Raw genomic sequence first — 19768 nt, forward strand, 5'->3', positions numbered from 1 at the left:
TTCTAGTGACTTATACCTCTTTATATTGGCCGGTTTGAAGTCCTGAAGTTATGGTGATCACTGTACCAGCATATAATGACATGCAGTCAAGACCTAAAATGTTCTCCTCCCTTACAAGGGAGAAGGTAGAAGAGTTGCTGAGGGTGATCAAGATACTGAAACAATAAATTATTTTGTGCCAAACTGTGTGCAGGTTTTGGTCAAATTACAGCAAAAATCAATACCTATACTTAAATAGTCATGACCAATTGTATGTCTTTTTAAGCAGAAGTTATCCCAAGCATGACAGAACGAAATAAAGATGGGAGTTTTTCTCAGCCTGGCTCTGTTGGAGGAGAGGTGTTATCAGCCAAGGTTTTGAAGGAAAATGTCCAAAGGTAGCTGGGCTAGTTTGGCCTCGGCAGCAGGATGATCTTTCTATAGTAGAGCTGTGACACAGGCTGTATTTTCCTGCTCACAGTATTGTGTTAGTATGACATTGCTTTCAGTGTCTGGGATAGCAGAGATGTTTGTTATTACTGCTTTGCTGGGGAGATTTGTCACATAGAAAGACTCCCACAGCCTCAACTGTATTTGGACTAAACACCTGCATACAGATTTTCTGTGCTGTAACATTTTCTTTCCAGAAAGTCTGCTTGTGCCCTCATTCTCCCTGTTCTGCTGTACTTTTGGAAGTGTAAAGAAAAAGGCAACTCAGCTGTTTGAGAATGAATTTAAGGACACTTTATTTTCTTACAATGAACAAATAGCTTATTTTTTTTTCCCTTAAACTCATTTTTTCCTCTTCCTTACAAGATTTGCTGTCTAACAGCAGCACATGTGACTTATGTGCCCCACACATCAACCAGATGAAAAGTTAGAAGAGCTGAAATGTTTTAAATTCCCAAATGATGAGTTTATAATAGAAATAAATATTATACAGAAGAATAATTTTCAGGTATATAGTTTATCTGGTTACAATACAATTACGAGCGTTTTTCGGTCTGTTTTCTTTCTGTCTGCCTGCCTGGCTGTTAAAATAAGGTTGGTTTGTACCACGTGTCTTTGGCAGTCCTTGAAACTTGCTGAAGTTGTAAAGCTTTAAACAGTTGCGCAGGTCTTTAATGTAAATTAGTTTTGACAGGACTGCTAGGCAAAGACCTGGCCCATCCCATCGTGAGGCTAGCGGACAACCCCTTACTGCTCCTGGAGCAAGGAAACATGTGGAAGGAATTGTTCTTTTACATTTCACAGCTTGTCATTTCCTCTGCAGGGCAACCTCTGACCTCCTCGAAAGATCCTGACACCCATAAGGGAAGTATTCCCACTGTTGTAAAGGAAGTGGAAAAGCAGTTTAATGCTGTGAAAGGAGGAGAAATGTGTGTGTTAGAAGAAGCAGGGAGGAAAAGAGAAGAGCTTAAAAAGCTTCCAGCAGGTTAGGACTTTTATTGTGTTATTTAATTTACTCAAAGTTTGCAAATAGATCGGCTTGGCATGTGTGTAAACACCCCCATCTCCTTTTCCCCTCGCCTCGTGGTATCATCTCATCATTATTTCTCTAAGCAAAGGAAGTGATGGAATAGTTTAAATCAATTGTGAGGGATCAAAAGCAGCTTAGGCGAAAAGGTACAGAAGTGGTAGGCTCCCAAGTATTTGTAGGCCAAATGTGTTAGTAATTACAAGGTGTGTGTGGAGCTCACTGACAACATTAGATTATGGCTGGTGTTTCTGTGACATTTTTACATCCTTTCATTTTATTTGGTCATTTATATCCATGGATCACAACATGTTGCTGTTAAGTGCTTGGAAAGTATATTTTTCTTACTGGAACATGTTAATAGCAATATCCTTTGTTAATTGTGCTGAGCTAAATTGTGTAAGAGTGCCTGTCTGTATTAACATCAGGTAGCATTTACTTCTGAGATGTGGGGGTTCTTTTGAAGGCAAAGCCTTACAAGTTGCACTGCGTTGAATTTTTTGTTTGTTTGTTTGAAGTACAGAGTAAAATGTATGTGTCTGAGAACTGGGTAACACAACCTCTACAACCTGCTCTAAACTCAGATATCACCATTGATGGCCAGAGGCAGATTTACTATGGGACAGTGATCTGAAGGGACCAAGGTTATAGACAGCCACCACCACCTAGTAACCTGGGTAGTGAATCATGCGTTCTGTCTCACAATAGAAAAATGGCTATACAGGCACAGTAATCACTGCTGCCTGTGCTCCCCTTTGTGCTGAGGCAGTAGAGAGAGGGCACTGGGAGCAGATCTGAAATCTACAGTTGTACCCATTGCTCGTGGCATTGCCACCCACCACAAACAAGGTGAGGGGTAGCTTTTGTTTTAGGGAGAGGACAGTTCTCACCTCTTATCTGTGTAAACAGTAGTTTTTAGTTGGTTTTGAGTCTGTGGACTTCCCAAAATCCTGCGGTAAAACCTGTGGATGTTGATGAGAAGTCAACTGATATGCTAGCTTTCCTTTTATGACAACCCATGAAATGCAGTTTAAAAAAACCCATTTGAAGCTGTCCTTATCTGTTGACTCCCAAGAAGTCTAGGACTAAGCATCTGCTCTTATAGGTAAATTTGTTGACTATCTCATGTTGAGCAGGCACAAATATAGGTAGAAGCTATTATATCATTACTTACTCAGGATTCATAAACACTAAATATTGTTGCTGAATATCATAGATGTGTAAGAAGTAGAATACAGAGCTGGCATCAATTTTTGTTAAATGGTGTTGGTGGCAAAAGTTTAAGCATGTCACAGAAAAAAGTAATAAAAATTTTCCTTCTTTCAAGGGTTCTCAATATACCTCCGGATAAGATCAGCACTTCATTAACACGTATTTTCTAAATGTTGGTCCTCCCAAGAATGTAATCACAGGCCTAGCTTAGAAATTTTTTTTCAACTTTGACCTTAGTGGAATCTACTTTGAAGTCCATTTAGTTCATTTGTCCAAGATTAGTTGTGCAACGCATCTTAGAATACTCATGGTATTTAAAACATGAGTAACCTGAATGAACAAAGTTGTTTTATATAACATTTAACCATATTTGCCATTTGCTTTTGGCTGCTTTTAAATTTTTTCGCTGATTTCTTTTCCTTGGCAACAGTTGCATGCTTCCTCCTTCAGAATGTATGACTCAAAACCTAATTATTAGTTGTGCAGGTAGACAGCTATTCCTTCTCCCCTTTCTCCCTTTACCCCCATTAGTGATGCTTATCTAGGTCTAAAACTACCATGTTGAATTTTTATTCAAATTAGTTATGTGGAGTTTGGCAGAGATCCAATGCCAAGCAAAGCATTTTAGAGCCCACATTTTCAATTCAAGAGGGTCTCTTACAAATACCCAGAAGCAACGCAGTTACAGAAGTGGCCTGATTTTGAAAGTTACTGAATTACTGCCCTATTAAAGCAAGGTGAGATTCAAAAGGCATTGTATTACATCATCAGAGGATCTGACTCAATATATTCTGAGAGACAATATTATAATCTATTGAGGAGTTTAAAAACAGATCTTGTATAATAGGGAGTCTGCCTGAACTACAAGCGGAGTTCCAAAAGCATTGATGGATTTCAACTAAGTGAAAAATGTTTTTGCTTATCTTAATTCATGAGACAACAGACTTTTTTTTTTTTTTTTAATGAACTCAATTTCTGGTACTTGCTAAATCTATTACATGATAATTTAATGCAAAACTTTGGTTTCAAAAGGCATGTCACTAAAGCACAGGTTTTCTGTGATGGAACGCTGTCAGTAATGTAACCACTAAACTAAATTCAATATCTGCGCTCAGAACTAAGGAGGGAAAAAAGCTTCATCTTAAAATCCCCAGAAAATTTCTACAAAATCATGTCTAAACTACAACTTATACTGTATTTGATGTTTAATTTGGAGCTTCAACAGTGCATGCATTTTCATCCCCAACAATGCTCATCCCAGCAGGCAGCTGCCCCCAGCCTTCCACTCATATGAAGCCTGGTTTCTTTCTTCAAAGCCCCCAGTTATGCATGTTACATAGTAAAAACCCTGGAAACACGTAAAATATGTCTCATAAATTTCGCTAGTCAGCCTGTTAGAAGCAGCTTGCATTCTGCTCATTTTTGGTGTTTGACAGCTCTTCTGTTGTTCCTTCAACCTTCTCTGTCATCTTTCTATGGCACACCCAGGAAACAGTTTTAGTCCCCAATTTTCTAACTTCACAGCTCAGGAGGATACTTTTGTTCAATGTCTGTCTTCTAAAATAAACTGCATATTAAAATTTAGATATTAAATATTTATCATATTTAAGATCTCCAATTAAAAACCACTCCACATTTGTGGAAAAACATTGGGAAGTGAATTGTGTCCTTTCATAGCATAAAAATCCTATTTCTGTCTAAAAAAAGCTTTGAAATAACACCTAAGCAAAGATGGCATCGGGCTGAGGAGTTAGTACAGTATTAGATAACACTCAGAAGTTTATTCAGAACATATGAAGATGCCCCGTCCATATCAAAATACCAGACACGAGAGACAGCATTCTAGTTTTATCATTACCTTTGGACATTACTTCATTTCTTAAAACATGCTTGTGTGAGAAAGACTTTTGTTGAGGATTACATTTATGCTCATAGACACTTCTGAAGCAATTTCATGAAAACTGGTAAGCCTTCCTTTCAGTATTTCTCATTATACTATGAGGTGATTCTCCTTCTGACATGTTTGCTTCTACATAACAGTTTTATGCAGATGAAAAATAATTACCTAAACAAAACAAAAAAAAAATTACCTAAACAAAGCTATTCTCACTGGTAGTTCCTCACGGGCGCTACTTTAAAGGGAACAAAGTGATGTTTTAAGATGAAGATTGCTTGCCCTTCACTTTTTCTGCAGGTTAGAACCTCAAAGGCAGAACCTCAGATGGCTGAACCTCCTCTTTCTTTGTTGGTCTTTTCTTCCTCTGTGCACGACTATGTAAAGGACTGGGCTGAGTCTTGCAGATAGGATTAAACTGAGCTCCTGCTTACATTCATGTAATCCAAACTCTTCTCTTTGGGACTCACTATGCTGTTTGATTTTCCATGTCAAAATCTCACAATGTTAGTTCTATATGCAGCCTCCAAAAGTTCCCCATTATGGAGAATCTTTTTCCTACGCCACTCTAATTCCAGTTCAAAAAGGGTGTATCTACATTAGCATTTAGGCTTCTAGGGCAATATGGAGGTGAAAATCCTACCGCAGTTGCTGATCTCTGACTCTGATTGAAGAATGATCTCAGAGAGCAAACACTGGACTTTAGGATGAAGCTAAGAAAGTGGATGAGCTTTAGGTGTGTGTCAGGTATTAATGGCCATCAACTCCCACAGCTAGTCTGGCATAAACTCTTCAACGCACAGTGGGGTCCTCACCGTTTCATGGTGTCCTCTGAATCACTGGTTTAATTCTACAGATCCACTCTTCTTGTACCACAGTATTTGTAACAGAAGACACAACCAAAAGGGATAATTTCCAGACTGAACTTAGAGGATAAAAAAGGCCGCATTATAGTCTATAAGGTTTAAGAGACGATAAGACACCCTTCATTTTTAAAGGTCATGCTACTCTCAGCTATTGTCCCAAGAAGGCTGAAGCTGAGAAAAGTAATGGAGTAGCACTAACATTTTAGTTTCCAATCTCTTTCCACCCTGTTTAAAAAATGTAGGTCCCACCTGAGCTCATGGTCTTGGTACAGGTCACACTTTCTTTGTATTCCATATTAGGTGTAAGCTGTGTGTAGCATCTAAAGTGTTTTGTTGGGACTTAATATCACCTAGAAATGAGAGAGCTCTCAATATTATCAAGGTCTGGAAACAAACTTTGTCTCACCATACTTACCCAAATCCAGTCATTTTACTGTTTTTATGCCCATTCCACAATGGTGGGAAAAATTGTCACCCATTTTTTTTCTTATACAAATGTACAACATTAAAACTGTTCTGCTGGACTTCTTATTAATGCCTCATCACAGATTTATAACATTGGAATAAGAATAGTATTGCCTTTTACAGGCCCTGGTATAGCCGCATTTTCCTGCTCTTATGCACGTGTTTGTTGACTTCAAATAAACCTATTAACAGAGAGTTTACACCTGCCATTGTACCTTTATCATAGCTATGATGCTTGGTTTTGATCATTCTTACTTGGTATTATTTTCTCCTCCTCAAGTTGTTCATTTTTATCATGAATGGTGTTATGTTCCCCTGTCAGGGACAAAATGTATTTTCAGTCAATTTACTAAAATGGTCATTGCTAAGTGCTATATCTGGACAAAGTTGACACCTTTGACATTTTCTAAAATGGCAAAACTAACTGTATTTAAGGTATGATTTATGGGTACTGCATGTCAAAAGAATTTCTGTGTTATTACAGTTTCTGATGCAGCCATCCCAACTCCTTCAACAAATTCCTGATAGTGCAGCTAATTAATGCTTTATTAGTTTTCTGTGGTCAATTATAGCAAGTTATAAAAAAGTAAAATGGAATTTAATAATAAAGAACTGTGTGAGTCTTGTTTCTTTCTCAGAACTGCTCTGTTTTCTGCATGTGGAAGAAACAATTTCTACATAGCTCAGTTTTATAAGACACGTTTTCCCCCACTAAGAGCAACTTCCATGATTAAAAAGTAGACTGGAGTCTTTAAATGTCTTTCTGATTGCTGGCCTCTATTAAAAACTTCTTAAAATAATAGATAGGTTTAATTCCTCAAGCCAAAGAAAAATTATATCATCTTAAGTATTTTCCATATTTATTATATTGATGAGACTTGTCTACAGAGAAAAAAACTGAAATCAAAATCTCTTGTATTGCAAGTTTTAAATGTACCAGGCTAAGGTTTACTTAATTAGAACCTCCAGGCAATAAAGGAGCCCTTTTTTAAATTCTGTGAATCTTAATATGCTAAATAATGCAAAGCTCCAGCTCTTCAAGCATGAGACACACATCTGGCAGCTTAACATTTAAATTACAGAAAAAAACCCACTTCAGTAGTAATTTTCATGAAGAAAAGAATGGGAAATGTATTACAACTAAATTTAATTTCTTTTTAGATTTTTCATCCTGTCTAATTGCAAGCATTTCCCATCTTCTCCTTTATTTATTTATTTTCATACAGATTTTTTCTGTACTTTTTATTGATCTTTAATTTGAGCAGCTTCTTACTGTTACAGCCATTGAAGAATTACATTGTTTTTACTTAGCAAAAATTGTTCAGAGAAATCTATGAGGAATTAAAGTAATGAGCTCACTGGTATAGAAAGAAAAGAGCATTCAGAGCCTTACAAATAAAATATAAAAGGAGCATGTCATGATTAAATAACAAACTTGAGCTCCTTCTCCCACCCATTTCTTAAATGTAGAATATTGTTGTTTTCTTTATTCTTTTTATTGTGCTATTTTTTTGGCCAAATTAGTTACTGCCTTATTCATTTGTCTCCCAAAACATTGTCAGTCTTCATTACTTCAGCAAAGCTATCTGGCAACCCATTTCAGTGAGCCAAAAAAAAAATAAATAAAATTAAACAACAAAGAAAACCACAGTAACCATCTTTACGAAGGTATATTTATATTTTAATAATGTATTTATGGGTTCGTACATGTATCATATATATGGAATATGTGGAGACAATTTTAAGTGTTTATATTATTTGTGCACACACGTGACATACCCAGCAGCTGTTTTAGCAGTTTCACTGATTTCAGTAGACCTCTTCTTTCACCCCAGATGTAAATATTTGTAAATAACTCATCCACTGTGAATGTTCAGCATATATACACCTATATGTGTGTGTATATATAAAAGGTGAGACGTAGATATTCATATATATATACACAAACACACAGGCTCAAAGCTGTGACGTGTTTGTTTATATTGTATGTCTGCAAGTCTAACACCTAAGAGCAGCTCCTTCCTGTAGTGCAATTTTAAGTATACTTCATTGTCTTCTACTGAGGGGAAGCGGAAGTAACTGAAAAAAAATAAAGTGACATAGTCATTAAGTATATTTTTTACTTATCCTCCACATGCCGTGCATTAAAAAGTGTAATACAGACATTTATTTTTATCACACCACTGCTTCTTCTGATGTAGGACTACATTTTTGTTCACTCGGCAGGTCATTGCTTTGCAGAACTTTGAGGGACACCCTACTTGAGTAAACATTGCTAGAGAACTGAGTATTTTGGAACCTTGTGCCTCATTCTTAATCCACAACCATGGCCCTACAAGAAAACAAACTTTCTCCTCTTTTCCAGAGAACAGATCCTGAGGTGGTGAAAATAATCTTCATTGACATTCTTCTTGTTTCTATTATTTCTTTATTTCTACTTCCTGCATACACACTTCATATCTATATGATCGTAATTTCCAGCACCACGGTATCTGAAGTCTTCTCTGCATTTGTAATCCTAACATTTCTGGAAGGTAGGAGAGAACTAACCATCTGTTTAGAACTACAATGGAGGGGAAAAAATTATCTGCCTGGAGTCATGCAGGATCTTGGTTGAAGAGGGAAGAAAATCTAGCTCCTTCCTTTCCAGAACTTTGTCTCATGTACCCATATAAAAATGGGGTTTTTTTGTGTTTTCTTACAGGGAATTATTTTTACCAAGATTGCCATGGCTGTGCAGACAAGTTTTGGGTGAGGAAAGGCCAAGTAGGACATCACAAGGTACTGGACTTGGTCTGAACATTACCATCTCACTTTTTAAAAAGTTTGGAGCTTCTGCCAGGGCTATTCAGGAATGATTTGGGGGCTTGCTGCTTCTTGTGTTTCTTTAATCCATCACTGTGAATTTTGTTATGGCTATCATAAAGCATCAATGGCCAAGGAGTATTGCTGTCTCCCGCATTGATCTATAGAAAGCTAATCTCTCCAGCAAAGGAATTTCAAAGGAGTAATAGGAAAGACTATCCAGTAATCAGACAACAGCAGCTAGATCAAGGTTGTGCTGCAGGATGATATTATTTCAGTAATGGTCAAACACAAGATAGATTTCCTATGCATCTATAACCAAGCTTTCATGTCCTTGTGCAGAAGACCCCTACATTCTGATATCTTCACTATGCTTATCTGTAGTATCTTAGTCAAGGACATAATTAGTTTGTGAACAAATATGGTGTCATCAGTACAAGTTACCATGAAATCACATCTGTATCACATCAACACTGTCTGGGTGAAACATTACTGACGCTTTTCAATATGATGTAAATCCTGGGAACTAAGACACAAACACTGTATGCCTGAGAATTGCCTCTACCTGCATTATCTGTTCTATATTAGAAATTTTCCAGTGAAGGATGCAATTTTTCTCTCTATGTGTTGCTCTACTTCCCTCCTTAGGTATGCTTGGCTGCAAACAAGAATATTCAAAATAATCATTCTGACAATTTGTCTTACCCTGTCCTAGATGTATTCTAAAACATTTTTAATACTTTTAGTTGCCCATGGAAAAAAGTCATCGCGGTATTCAGAGTACTACAAACTTGTGTATTATGTGTTCATACGTGTACTATGGCACGAATACTCAATAGCTGGGAATTGTAATCGCAACTTTGACTTCATTAGTGTGATGATCTACATATAAATATCTATAAGCAAAATCAGATAGGCCATCTGGAAATTTCCTCCATTTTAAATTACTGGGGTTGCAAGTGATTTATTTCTTTAGGGAGGAAATGATAACTTGAAAAAACATAACAGCACACTGGTGTTTGCAATGTGTGTATGTCTGTGCGTGTGTAGCTTTATATCCATAGGAAAACCAATTTAAGGACTGATGGAGTGGGTGTAATGGGCAAAACAACCCAACCCATGGGAGTGGCAGAGTGAAATTCATTTCCTACAATCCCATAATAGCACTTTGCCTTTGATCAAAATGCCACGCTCTTATAGGAACCTCAGTTGTGGGTGGCTTTCAAAGCCACATTAAAGTGACCTGGTTTCAGTAAGGTGCGTAAGCCCATGGGTTATTCAGCACTGTCTAGTCCCTTTGGACTCAGTGAAATGACTCAGAAGCTTACAGTTATTGACATGTTTAAATAGATTTCTGAACCGAGCCTCTTATGAGAATACTTCTGCACAAAAGAAAAGTGAGCAGTTAAATCTCCTTTCAAAGGTTGCAAGAGCCCCTCTTTTTTAATAGGATGAGAGAACCCTCATCTTCAGAGAGATCCTTGTTTTAGCATGTTCAAGATTTAGGCATTTGGTATGAATTATGTCATTTAGACCTAATTGTATCTCTGGAACTGAAACCATCTTCTAAAATAATGTTGCGCAGTAATCATATATTGGAAACAATTAAAGACTAATGTAAAAAACAGACTTAAGGCAGAAGTTCACATTGTGGATTATTCTCCTTAGCTGTCCTTTTTTTTTTTTTTTTTTAAATATGTATATATTTTTAAGTTTATCATTTTCTTCCAAAAGCAACAGAAAGACTTTTGTGTATGACCTTACCTTTGGGGGTATACAGAACATACCAGCAAAACCCACCCCAAACTCATGTATGCTAGGGAGTTGCCTGTAGTCTCCCAGTGAGTATCTTCTGAGTGATATGCATTAGTGACAACTCATTTTTTGTTGGGGTGGGTATGCACACCGTTGCATGCATTAAAGGTATCAAGTGGTGTCTGTAAAGGACAAAGTGCTCCCAGTCGCTGACTTCTGAGACATGTAAAATATATTCTGTGGCCACAATTCCATCCTCATGCAGATGACTGAGCTTCTGCTTTTGTACTACAGACAAGATCAAACACAGCCTCAGAGAAATTCACTCATAATACTCTCTAACACCTTTGGGATTTATGTCTTAAATAGTGTTTTTATATCTACTTTGCACAGGGATAGTTTCATGGAGTCAGTGCCAGCAAGGTACTTTGGACACACTGCCTACTCTGAAATCTTGACTTTTCCTAGGCAATTAAGTTGGGCAGTCATGTGGCTGCAGTCTTATCTGTAACTGCCTGGTCTTTGTATTCGAAAACAGCTTTGAGCATGCAACACAATTCTGTTCTGTGTAACTATTCATGTTTGCATAAAATTGTTTTTTGGCAATATATTCCACTGCTTGTAGCAGGTTTTCCAATGACCATTGAAAAGAAGATGATTGTATCACGTTTATTGATAACCATATTTAGCATTATGTAGGTATGGATATGAACCTTTATCTGTTTTGTCCATGAGCCTTAAGTTAAAATTCAAATTGTAGATAAGGTCTATGTAATCCAAACTTCATAATACAAATTTGATTTTTAGAGCAAAGTAGTTTACTGAGTTAAAAGAAATAAAAATCTTTGTAGTTTTCATAATTAGCAAAAAATACAGTAAAGTGGCTACATCTAATGACAACACTGCATTCCCTGTAAACCCTGAGATTTTTTGAGAATGATAGAGTAAACCTGGATGTTTTGTTTGTTGCAGATTTCATGAATGCAAAAGTCAAAACTGACCTGAAATCATTTAAGCTAGCTTCTAGTACAGGCTAGAAAATTTCGACCACTTGACCATGAAATCAGCATGGATGGAGAACCAAAATTTCCCTTTGTGGTTATCTCTAAACAATATACTTTCCATCTCCATTTGCATTTTCCATCTCTGTCTAAAAAAAAAAAGAACAAAAAAGGAAGTACTGTTTCTAGTTTGGACATAACAGGTTTTAACTTCCATCCCTTTGTTCTCACTGGGCTTTTTCACTAAATGTTAACAAACCCTTAGAGAGTTTGGTTTTGTGCCTAGGAATGTATTAATAGATAGGTTCATGAAGTCACCTTCAGATGCCTGTTTGGTGAGTTATGACCTCATTGTGTCTCTTGGTGAAAGTGATGTTTGATTCTCTGTCCAGGGGTGACAACATCAGGCATGCGAGGAACCCAACAGTCACTCCAGAGAGAGGCAATGCCAATGCTGAATTAGACCCTGTGCATGCAAACATGCAAACAGATTAGGATTCTGTACTTTGTAGCTCAAGCAGTATTTTAAATCAATGTAAACTGGCACCAGCACAGATTCAGTACTGTCCCTCTTCTTCCTTGTTCTGGCACCAGTGCAGGGTGGCCTGGATCAGAATGGGTCCAGCTGAGAGCTAACCCAATTAATAAAAGAAATGAAAAGAAAGAGGCCAAGCAGCATTAATTCCTTCCCCAGATCAGTTGCCTCCGTATGTTTTACCATGTGGGTGTCCAAATTTTTTTACTGATGGAGTGTGGTGCACAACATGGGAAAAAGCGAGCAGGTAGAGGAAGACTGGATGATTTCTGGTGTCAGCACAAGCTTACACCTCCTTGAGAGGGTTTGTCAAACCTTTTAGAACATAATTCACTGAATTATACTGTGTGTGGTTCTGGGCCCCACAATTTAAAAGGTCCCTGAGTGCATCCAGAGGAGAGCAACAAAGCTGGTGACAGGGCTGGTGTCCTGTGAGGAGTGGCTGGGGACCTTGTTCTTGTCTAGTTTGAAGAGAAAGAGGCTTAGGGGTGACCTCGCTGCTCTCTGCAGCTTCTTGAGGAGGTGAAAAGGAAAGGGAAATGCTGAGCTCTTCTCCCTTGGATCCAGTGACAGGATGCGCGGGAATGGTCCTGCAATGGGAATAGAAGCTGTGCCAGGGGAGATTCAGACTTGACATTAGGAAGCATTTTTTTATGGAGAGGGTGGCCAAGCGTTGGAACAAGCTTCCTGGACAGGTGATTGATGCCCCAAGCCTGTCAGTGTTCTAGAGTCATTTGGGCAATGCCCTAAACAACATGCTTTAACTTTTGGTCATCCCTGAATTGGTCAGGCAGTTCAACTCGATGATCTTTGTGGGTCTCTTCTACCTGAAATAGTTTATTCTGTTTTTAAGCATTTTTGAGCCAGCTTTGTCATTGATGTTTTCCAGGTTTGTTACAGAGTGAGGACCGAAACAGAGCTAGAAGTTAAAAGTAGGGTGAACTGGCAGCTCTTACTTTGCTAGCTGTGTCCAGCTAATTACCTTACTATTCTAGCTTATTTGTTTGTTTTTTTCTTTTCATTTAAAGATCAACTGGAATAACTCACCTGACCAATGTCATCAAGAAAAGTCAGATCCTGGGAGCAGGGGAAGCACAGAAGAAGGGAAAGCACCTGCAGAGACCAATTTTTACTTGGAGGAGTTAGAGAAATACACTTTTTCTGTGTGGTAAGTAATCTCAGCATCAAATAGTTTCACAACCAAAAAGTATGCCATGTTATTCCTGTGCTATAGAGGTATCTACATTCAGGTGAATGTTGTTAGGCTGCAAAATCCAACACAGATACAATTACCACTGCAATGTCAGTGTGTCCCCTTTGTGTGTGCATGTTATGGTTATGACATCATCTGCTATTTCCCCACAGAGCTCATTTCTCTGGGTGTGTGCTATTTCCTATCCTGCCCTTCTACTCTGCTTTCCTGCCCCCCTGCTCTGCTATCCCGCCCCTCTACTCTGCTCTTGTGAGACCTCACCTGGAGTATTGTGTGCAGTTCTGGTGTCCTCAACATAGAAAGGACATGGAACTGTTGGAACAAGTCCAGAGGAGGGCCACAAGGATGATCAGGGGACTGGAGCACCTCCCATATGAAGACAGGCTGAGAAAGTTGGGGCTGTTCAGCCTGGAGAAGAGAAGGCTGCGTGGAGACCTCATAGCAGCCTTCCAGTATCTGAAGGGGGCCTATAGGGATGCTGGGGAGGGAGTCTTCAACAGGGACTATAGTGACAGGACAAGGGGTAATGGGTTAAAACTTAAACAGGGGAAGTTTAGATTGGATATAAGGAGGAAGTTCTTTCCTGTTAGGGTGGTGAGGCAGTGGAATGGGCTGCCCAGGGAGGCTGTGAGTGCTCTATCCCTGGCAGTGTTCAAGGCCAGGTTGGATGAAGCCTTGGGTGGGCTGGTTTAGTGTGAGGTGTCCCTGCCCATGGCAGGGAGGCTGGAACCAGATGATCTTGAGGACCTTTCCAACCCTAACTATTCTATGATTCCATGATTCTATTTATTTGAGTAAATATTAAGGATTTTGTTTTCTGCTTTTTGGTCACTGTGGCTCCTAGCCTTATTTACAACATGCAGACCCTGCCCGGAGTTCAGAATTACTGATATTCTTGTATTTTTCTTCATAATAGAACTTTGCCAATAAGAGTTACTTTTTCTTTATAAGATCACTGTGAAGTAAGAAAGTGGTGTTATTTTACCTTCACAGATAGGGATATGAGGTAAGATATTTCTAGCACTTGTAAGTAACCAAAAAATGTGGGGTTTCTTTGATTCCTTAGTGTTATTTATGATTGATTAGAAAAAATTGGAAGCATTTTTTGCCTGACAATGCAATTTTGACATGCCTGCATTGCTTTGAGAAGTTGTATTAGGGGGTTTCTAACAAAATCTTTTCAGCATTTTAAGAGCAATAGAGTACCTTTCTTGGATGTCTCTTTGAATACAACTTTTCCCTGTTATAAAATGCATATATGTGGAATGACTTGGTAAAGTGAAGTTAAAAAGACTGTATCAAAATAAAATCTTTTAATGTACATGTAAATAAGTATTTTTCTGGGATTTCAACTTTTAGGTAATTACAAAATTGAGCAGTTATTTGTAATTAGTAGAAAAAAATGAAGGCCCAATCCTTCATCTAATAAAATGATCTGAATCTTTCACACAGCTCTGTATTTTGTTTCGTATGTTTAAAGCCCAGCTGTAATGTACATCTCTGGCACCTGTGGGCTTCTGCAAATCAGTGCCTAGAGTTTCAAATAAAGCATCCAGAAAATGAGCATTAGAATAGGGTGGATGTCGGGGAAAACGTAGTTTCAAATTACTTCCCTGTCAAAACATTTGAAAGGGGGATTATCTAATCAGGCAAGCCAAGCAGCCTTCAACATCACTAGTCCTGTCATTCCCTGCTCTCACTTGCCACATTCGTTTGGTGCCTTTAAAGTTCGGCAGAAAGTTATGTAAAGATCGTACAAACACAAAGTGCATTTTCACTATAGAAATCTGAACTTGACCTTAGGGGTGGTCAGCCCTGAGTGTTGCAAGAGACAGCAATCAAGTGGAGAAATAACACACTGTCATATAATTAGACTGCCATAATTCTGCCAAATTCATCATGGTTATTTTTGACAATTATGGAATCCACCATCCTGGCCATAACTAAAGAACAGATTTTAGAGCAGGAACGTGCATTCCAGTATCCTTGCTCACTCCCACTGTTTTTTTTACCTACTTCAATTTTCAAATTAAATTAACCAAATTTTCATTAACCTTTTCTGTCTCAAGGAGCTTGCTTTCTGTGGCAGTGAACTTCACTGTCTCTTCCCTGTCTTACAGAGTTACAGTGATAGAATAAATATTTAAATTCAGCAGAACCGATCATTTGTTATTTTCAAAGTTGTTCAGATTTAAAGTGTGGGGAAAGGTGACCAAGCCCATCCTTCCTTACACTAAAGCCCTTCGGGAGTGCATACTGATTTCTGGTTGTTGTCCCTGCAGCAGCCTGGCTCCAGGCTTTGAAGCTGGTAGACTTTGGTGCCCAGAGGAGCAGAAGGAACGGGCTTTTTATTAAGTTGCCATGCACCTCGCTGTCTGGTTTGGTGACCAAGAAAAAAAGAGGGTTCTTTCTTCTGTCTGCTTTTCCTTTACTTTTCTTTGTCCATTCTTAGGAAGCCCAGTTGACTTTGGAGCCACATGGCTGTTGGGAAACTAGCTTTGCTGGGGTTTCCTTGGGAGGTAGAGGTATGTTTGAGCACAGTAAGTTACAGGGCATGAACCATGTATTCCTGGTATGAAACAAAGTCTACAAGGCACACTTCATGGTGGCTGTGCTGCCCATCCTTCTGTGAAGACAGCTGGGGCTAGTATTTTATTATTTTAATATGCTGCTCTATTTACTGTCTCTGTCATCCTGTCTGAAAGAAGGACCAGCACTTGCTTTATTTACTTACTTATTATGTGAAAATCCCATGAGGTGAAAACATAACAAGATTTAGAGAGCATTCTTTGCTTTCTGCTCTGCTTCTTGTATGTTGACATATTTATCAGAAAGAAAAATATAGGAAAACAAATTATTCCACTCTTGGTCAAGTAATATAGCATGCCATGTAAAGTATGTGTCCTTAATAATACATATTTTTTTTTAAACTTAGAGTTAATTCAGTTTGCCTGTGTGATTGAAGGAGTATCCAATATCTTATGAGCTGTTAGTTCCATCTATTACTATACCAGCATGATGTTTCAGTTGTTACTCACTTCTGTCTGTCTCTTCTGCTTTCCTTATCTCCTACTTTCTCCATCAAATGGTATCAACTCCTCTTTGTCTGTTTCCAGACCTTCCTCTCTGCTAGGATTGTTACCTTTTAAAAAATGTAATGCAAGATAATTAGCTACTACAAAATTTTTTAATAGGACTGTAGATCTGGGGGCAGCTTAGATCTCCATAAACTTCAGAGTTTTAGATGCTCCAAGATGCAGTCTGCGCAATTTCCTTGATCTTTTATTGCAACTGGTAAATCATTTATTGGGCTAGGTTATTTTACAAAATCCTCTTTAAAAACAAAATCCCATAAAATGTATTTATCGTAAAATACTGCACAACCAACAGTCTTCAAAGCTGTACATACCCTTTATTAATTAAAAACTAGTGTTGTACTGTAATAAAAGTATCCACTCTGTCTCGGTCTGTCTCTTCACCAACCCCTCCCCCATCTCTCCCTGTATATTTTTTTCCTCTCTTCTTTCCTCTCTCTCATCTTCTCTTTTCTTATGGGGCTTGCCAGAGGGGAGATCAGCGAGTACGAGCAAAATATTCTTTTGTGATCACAAATATTTTTCTGATAATTGTATATTTTTCTTTTTGTTTCCATTGCTTTAGCATGCTTGTCCTTTACCATTCATATTAATTTGACAGTGGTGTCTCACATCCGTAGGCCATAGTCAAACCTCCTTACAGTGGGCATTACACCCATATGTAATAAAAAGATCATTCTGGCTGCAGGAGCCCACAGCCTTCAGCTTCGATCTTGCAGCTTGCACGACTTTTCCACTGTGCTTACACACAGCCTTGTTGAAAGCAGCAGCTTTTGCTTAGGTCCAGTGAACTGGTGGTGAGGGGGATTAGTCCAAAACATAAGACTAAGAAAAGAGGTTAAGACAGCAGACAAACCTGGTCACATATTACAGGGAGGTGCACGCCATTGAAGTAGTTGGCCATGTTTGTGGCCCCGCAGCTGCTAAGTGGTCACTAACTGCTTTCCAGACCTTCCTAGCGAGCTGGCTTCAAGACCTTGCCTCACACCATGGTGTCTCTTTCTCTCAGAAAGTTGTGTTTCTAGAGATAAAAGCCCATGTAACTTGCAGCAGAACATGAGTATTTTTAGTGGTTATGGTCTAGACAGGTGAACTCTATAGACTTGACAGAGAAAATGTTTGGGGGAATTTTGACTCTTTCAGCACAAAACTTGCTGTCAGAAACTTTCTAGCTCTGTTCTTGTGTTCTCTGAAACAAACAAAATTTGAGGAAGAAATGTTTTTAATAATTTTTGTCACTATAGTAACATATTTTCTGAAAGTGCATAATGAATACAGATCTGGGGCATAATTTCAGCACTTCAGCACTTTAACACTGCTTTTTACGCCTAGTTTTAGGAGAGAGAGGAAACAGAGCCCAGATTTCAAAATCTGTCTTCATACAAAAAAGGAAAAAAACCAAACCAGAAAAAAAAAAGAAAAAACAAAAGAAGGCATAAACACTTCCTGTGTCTCTAGAAATCTTCGGGCTTGAGTTTAAATATAAATAATGAACTAGCAGTTTCAGTCACCAGCAACTTATCATCAAACACAGCTCTTAGGGGTTAATATTACACACTAATATAAAAGTAACGATCATCCTTTGTCTCCGTTCAATTAGCTTTTTAACAACGTGCCTGTAGCTAAATGCTGCTTTGAAATATTTTCTCCTGAACTCCAAAAGTGTTAAGCTGACTCCGGACAGCTTCTATAAAAATAGTTTATTGTAAGGTGCTGCCTTTTGTAGGGAAATACCCAGTGCCCTACGCAGCAGTGCTGCACGTTGCCCGTGGTAGCTTGGCTTCAGGCTTGTCTATGCATCATCTTAAGACAGAAGATGAACTGGTGTCCCTCTTCACACAGGCCCCAGTAAGAAACAAATCTTATCTCTATTTATATGTTTGCACCTCTGGAATCTAACGTCAGGGGGAAGGACCAGTCCTTGCTTCTCACTTGCAGAAGTCAGGAGCAGATGAACCCCCTGTCCAAGACAGATAGCAAAGGAAGAGTGGAGAATAAAAATGCTCTTGGCAGCATATGCCAGCCTGGGTAGGGTGGATGAGGTTGAAGACTCACTTGCAGCCCTGCCTCTGAACCTGTAAACTTTATAGTTTTACCTGCTGTTTTCCACCACCACCACCTCTACCCTCCCCGCCCACCCCCCCCCCCCCCCAGATTGATTAGGAAACTGAGAGCAGGAAGAGTTAACTGTAAACAGCACAATTCAGTAAACTTGTTTTTTAATAAAAGCAATACACTTTCCTTTTATAATACACATGTGATTTGACATTGAAATAAATGCAGATGCTTCTTTGCTTGGTGTATTCCCTGTTGTGCTTTCTAAAACACCTTCACATATGGTTTGCCTCACTCCTGTGGAACTATTTGTTGTTTATGTCATACAAAGAGAACAGATTGAATTTACACTGAGTAAGGAGGGCATTGGAGGAAAATCGTTGTCTGAGTGTTTAAAATTTGTTCAAAATTAGTGTAGCCTGTTTGAAATTTTTCCCTGGATTCTCCCTTGAGCTCTACTAAAAATTTCATTAAAAAAAAAAAAAAAAAAGAATTCTGTGGCTGCCTATAAATGCAACCTTTTATTCAAATATGTAACATTTGCCTAAAATCAAAGGTCAAATTTTAACAGTTTTTTATATCTATTCTAGTAGGATCAGTTTCATGCACTATATGTAAAATATTGCCGTCAAGAGTGGGCATTCAACTTTCTTTGTGAAAAGGAAACTAGTTCTTTGTCGCTTGCTTTAAAAAGTGCTAATCATGTAAAGGTTCAAGAAACAGTTTGTCAGTAACTTCCAGTAGTCCACCTAAACCATTTCATTTTTTCTAATTTAATTTTGAAGTGCAACATAGTATTTTTCACGATAGTGACTTATTGGCATGCCAACCTTACCTATTTGAAGAAATCAGAAGTCCACCGTTTTCTTTAAATGCCTTCAAATCTTTCACGTCATTCCTAAAAATGCATAAGTTTTGTTTGAGTGAGCACAGAGTCACCAGGATTAGTCCTGATTATGGATTGTTTGTGGGAGTTTTGATTTGTAGGCAAGTCACAGCAGAACACAGGTCATGGATTTTATTTCTCATGTATTCAGGTGCCAGATTGGTGGTTAGGTTGGTGCGTGTCCTCACGTCTTTTAAGTTCAAAGTTTTATAGTAGAGTGGCACATATCTCTGTGAAGTATTTGCTTTAGTCTTAGTTTTGTCAGGGATTTTTCTGTTGCAGTAGAAGTTTATGTTTTGGAAAGTCATCCTATGGACAAATCATTAACTATATATAATAGCATCTTTCCTATTCCAAAAGCTGAAGCTGCCTGTTGCTTCTTTCATTATATAGTATAACTCAGAATTGGGCAAATTCTAAAGCACTGCATACGTTTTTAGAAACTGTACTACTTTGCTGCCTTGTGCGATTGAAGAGTTATATTCCTGTACTCATGCATTGTGGTAAAATGGTGGAAGAGAAAGGTGAAT

At 38.3% G+C, this 19768-nt stretch overlaps 1 protein-coding gene across 1 annotated transcript in view; it reads left to right on the forward strand.

Moving 5' to 3' along the window:
- The window catches only part of LOC136009042 (uncharacterized), an 84332-nt gene that overhangs the window by 27284 nt on the left and 37280 nt on the right, over positions 1 to 19768 (forward strand). Inside the window, exons 6-8 of the mRNA XM_065669128.1 lie at positions 1253 to 1414; positions 8598 to 8674; positions 13018 to 13157. Coding sequence (XP_065525200.1) covers positions 1253 to 1414; positions 8598 to 8674; positions 13018 to 13157 — 379 coding nt within the window. The remainder of the gene's footprint in view (positions 1 to 1252; positions 1415 to 8597; positions 8675 to 13017; positions 13158 to 19768) is intronic.

Source organism: Lathamus discolor, chromosome 2 (assembly GCF_037157495.1).
Source record: "Lathamus discolor isolate bLatDis1 chromosome 2, bLatDis1.hap1, whole genome shotgun sequence".
NCBI lineage: Eukaryota > Metazoa > Chordata > Aves > Psittaciformes > Psittacidae > Lathamus > Lathamus discolor.